The sequence below is a fragment of the Rhagoletis zephyria genome, unplaced genomic scaffold (genome assembly GCF_001687245.7).
Source record: "Rhagoletis zephyria isolate East Lansing unplaced genomic scaffold, Rhagoletis_zephyria_1.1 Rzeph_scaffold_13805, whole genome shotgun sequence".
NCBI classification, from domain to species: Eukaryota; Metazoa; Arthropoda; class Insecta; order Diptera; family Tephritidae; genus Rhagoletis; species Rhagoletis zephyria.
The window spans coordinates 4,312-8,356 of NW_016170875.1; the positions used below are offsets into that span (position 1 = coordinate 4,312).

Below are 4,045 nucleotides of genomic sequence, written 5' to 3' on the forward strand. Positions count from 1 at the left end.
CAGTCATTCGCTGACTTTTGCGACGTAGTGTACATATAATTGCCTGTACATACGTACATATTTAGGTTTTTGTATGCATGTAGCCCAAAAACAAACAATAAAATACCGCCGCTGAAAACAGCAAACGAGTAGCACGTCAATTGCAATTAGTGCAAACGGCAATGACAGCGGTAATAACAACAGCAAGAACCCCAACAACAACAACTCATACAAGAAAGAGTTAAACAACTCAAAAAATAAAAAAAAATAAAAAAAAAATAGAAAAAAGCGCAGGGCACACCAAAGTAGTCCAATAAAAAGCGAAGCAAGCTGACTGGTTGCCATTGGTGGCAGCATTCGAATGGGACAGCAACAACAACGCGCCTAAGGTGCTGCCTTATAATCCACAATTTTGATTGGCTAAAAGAAATTGGAATGCAATGGTGGTAGTAGGGCGCTTGCAAGAGTCAAACGCAACGATGGTTGGTTGAGTGTCAGGCAAGAGCGACGACGATGGTGGTGGTAGTGTTGGTGGCGGTTCCGCTTATAATGCATTACGGCACTGTGCGGCGGCGGGCAGCCATGTAGCTGAGTAGACGAACCGGTCGCAGAACTCTCCACTCACACATATAGCTACACAAACACACACACACTCACACACCCTTGGTCACTTGGCGTCCATGTGTGAATGGAAAACTGGTTTCCGCCTTTGTGCGGCTAGCTGCGCCGGCGAGGTGTCATTTTTAGTCTACAATAAACGACGAGGCGCGTTGGATGTGTTGCTGGCGCGGTTTCGAAGAAAACGAGTGAATGAATGAATTGTGTATGAAGTGCGCAACGAACATAAAACAAAGAAAATATGATTTGCGCAATTTAATGAAATTAAAAAACAAAAATTTTTGCTAATTGGAAATTGAATAAGAAAGTGTAAATTTATAAAAACAAATTTAAAAAAAAGTAGCTTTCTGACTTTTAGTTGCTATCTGAAAAAGCGCACACGCATAAATATCAAAAACAAAAACAAAAAAACGCCAGCAAATGTGAGCGCGCGCGTCTCAACGCTTAGCAAATAAAAGCGCGCGTCTGTAGAGTGCTTTTTTCCACAAAAAAAAAATAAATTTATAAAATTTCAGTAAAAAATTGGATTCCAAAACGCCATAAAAGTATTTCAATGAAAATGGTAAAAATTGCTGGCATACCGCCGTCGAACGCGCTCAGTGATCATCAAGCGTTAGCGCTCAGCTACAGCCAACATATACACAGCCAGCAGCAGAATAATAACCAAAATCCCAACGCGCAGCAAGAAAGCGCTAACCACCAACACCCACACCAACTGCAGCATCAGCAACAGCAGCCGCAGCAGGTGGCGCCTACAAGCATTGCCTCACACACCGCCGCCTACACGCTCGCCGAGTCCGCGCTGCAGCATTCGCTGCTCTATAAAATGGCGCGCACGCCCCACCTAAAGTCCAGTTTCTCGATCAATGCAATTCTGCCCGAAACGCTAGAGGATCACCATCAACAGCCGCCATCGCCACAGCGTTCACCGCCACACCAGCCGCATCATCATCATCACCACCACAATAACAACAACAACAACAACAACCATCATCCTCTCCACACCAGCAGTCATCCGCTGCAACAGCACCCAGCGCTGCAACATCAATATGCCTTACACGCGCAACAACAACAACAAAACTATCCACCACCGCATGATATCGATAAGTACCGACGCATGCCGCCCGTCGACTTTCACGCCTGCCACTCACCGCTTGGCTCTGAGGAGCATGACGCCTCCGAGGTGGAGTCCGATCTCGATGTGACCAGCATGTCACCGCCGCCGCTGACGGAGGGTAGTGAGGTGAGCGCGCATAGTTTGGAAAATGGTCAGCGTAAATACGCGCGCCGCAATGGACGTGGCGCGCGGGAAGGCGCGTCGATAGGCGGTGGTATCCACGCAGAGGAGAGCGCCGATAGCGAGTTGGAGGGCGCGGATGAAGATGTGGAGGGTGAGCTGGATGGCGTCGCGGATGAGGAGTGCGAAGAGGAGGATGTGGACTGCGATGCGGAGGGTGAGGCGGGCGAAGGAAATGCGGCGGGTGACGCCGCCGATGCCGAGAAAACAGCGGATGGCAAGCCGGCGAGCGACAAGAAGGGCAACGAGAAGCCACCCTATTCCTACAATGCGCTCATCATGATGGCCATACGGCAGAGTTCGGAGAAGCGGTTGACGCTGAACGGCATCTACGAGTACATAATGACCAATTTCCCCTACTATCGCGACAATAAGCAGGGCTGGCAGAATTCGATACGCCACAATCTTAGCTTGAATAAGTGTTTCGTGAAGGTGCCGCGCCACTATGACGATCCGGGCAAGGGCAATTACTGGATGCTCGATCCCTCGGCCGAGGATGTGTTCATTGGCGGTTCCACGGGTAAGCTGCGGCGACGCACTACCGCGGCTTCACGCTCACGCCTCGCCGCCTTCAAACGATCTCTCATCGGTCCCATGTTCCCCGGTCTGGGCTATGCGCAATTTGGCCAATTTTTATATCCACAACAAGCCGCCGCCGCCGCCGCCGCTGCGTCCGCTGCTACGGCGCCCAGCCTGCTGGCCAGCATGTACAACCGCTACAGTCCGTTTATGCCAAAGAGTCCGGCGGTGGCGGCGGCAGCTGCTGCTGCGGCCAACCTGCCTATGTCTATGCAATTTGGCGGCGCTCCTAACTCACCCGCCTCCGTTATGGCCAACTACAGCAGCGGCATGGAGCGGCTGTTGGGCGCCTGTGGGCCTCATCAAACGCATCCTGCCGCCGCTGCAGCGGCAACCAGTGAACTTTATCAGCGTTTGCAATATCAGCAATTGCTGCAACAGCATGCCGCCGCGGCGGCCATAGCTGCGCATCAGCGGCATCAACAACATTTGGCTGGTGCTGGTGCGCCAGCGCCTGCGCCCCAATCTGTCGTCGTTCAGCATCCGCAACACGGCTCAGCACATTTGCAACACTTGTCGGCGGTGGCGCCACATCAACAGCAGCTGCAAATAGGCGCAACGCATGCACATCTGGGCGCGCAACAGGCCTCACCCGGCCAGCCCATTTCGCCGACGGCACAATCAGCGACGCCAGCGATGGCGGCGACGGTATCACCGATACTCAAACCAGTGACGGTGGTGGCGCGCAACGATAGCTGAGTGGGCGCCTGGTTGTGCGGCGCGGCAGCAGAGGAGGCTGTATGTATATAGTTATAGTATATTTAAGTATGTATTATATATAGTTCATAAATCTGTTAGTTAATAACTAAACAAGAACAAAAAAAAAAAACGTAANAGAGGAGGCTGTATGTATATAGTTATAGTATATTTAAGTATGTATTATATGTAGCTTATAACAGCTGTTAGTTAATAACTAAACAAGAACAAAAAAAAAAAAACGTAAGAAAATTTGTAAACTACGCTTATGACGTGAAGCAGGCAACGCGCGTGACGCTCAGTGATCTTGAGTTAGGCAGAAAGTCTCATAGGGGAGCTTTTGCAATGGCTTTGATTGTATGAAATTAGCAAAATAAAAATAATAGTATTAAATTGATAGAAATTTAGTAATTGAAAACGAAAAAAAAATTATAAAAATAAAATACTTAACAATACATTTGAAAGAAATTTTCGTTAAGTTGCTTAGAGACGCGATTTTTGTTTGATGAGCTTGATGTANGAAAATTTGTAAACTACGCTTATGACGTGAAGCAGGCAACGCGCGTGACGCTCAGTGATCTTGAGTTAGGCAGAAAGTCTCATAGGGGAGCTTTTGCAATGGCTTTGATTGTATGAAATTAGCAAAATAAAAATAATAGTATTAAATTGATAGAAATTTAGTAATTGAAAACGAAAAAATATTATAAAAATAAAATACTTAACAATACATTTGAAAGAAATTTTCGTTAAGTTGCTTAGAGACGCGATTTATGTTTGATGAGCTTGATGTATTTGTATATTACAGTTAGCTAGTATCTAATATGAAATCTTTCGAAAAAATCAAAAATACTTAAAATAAAAAAATATTTATTTATT

At 47.1% G+C, this 4,045-nt stretch overlaps 1 protein-coding gene across 1 annotated transcript; it reads left to right on the forward strand.

Annotated features, from left to right (window-relative positions):
* The first annotated feature begins 869 nt into the window (after positions 1 to 869).
* slp2 (sloppy paired 2) lies at positions 870 to 3,296 on the forward strand. The gene has a single exon (XM_017634604.1). It carries the CDS (start codon positions 1,151 to 1,153, stop codon positions 3,170 to 3,172), a length of 2,022 nt encoding a protein of 673 aa, XP_017490093.1. The 5' UTR covers positions 870 to 1,150; the 3' UTR covers positions 3,173 to 3,296.
* Positions 3,297 to 4,045: the final 749 nt, after the last annotated feature.

Bases quoted from the DNA above. Each gene is read 5' to 3' on its own strand.
- slp2 (XM_017634604.1), top strand. From the start codon at position 1,151: ATGAAAATGGTAAAAATTGCTGGCATACCGCCGTCGAACGCGCTCAGT.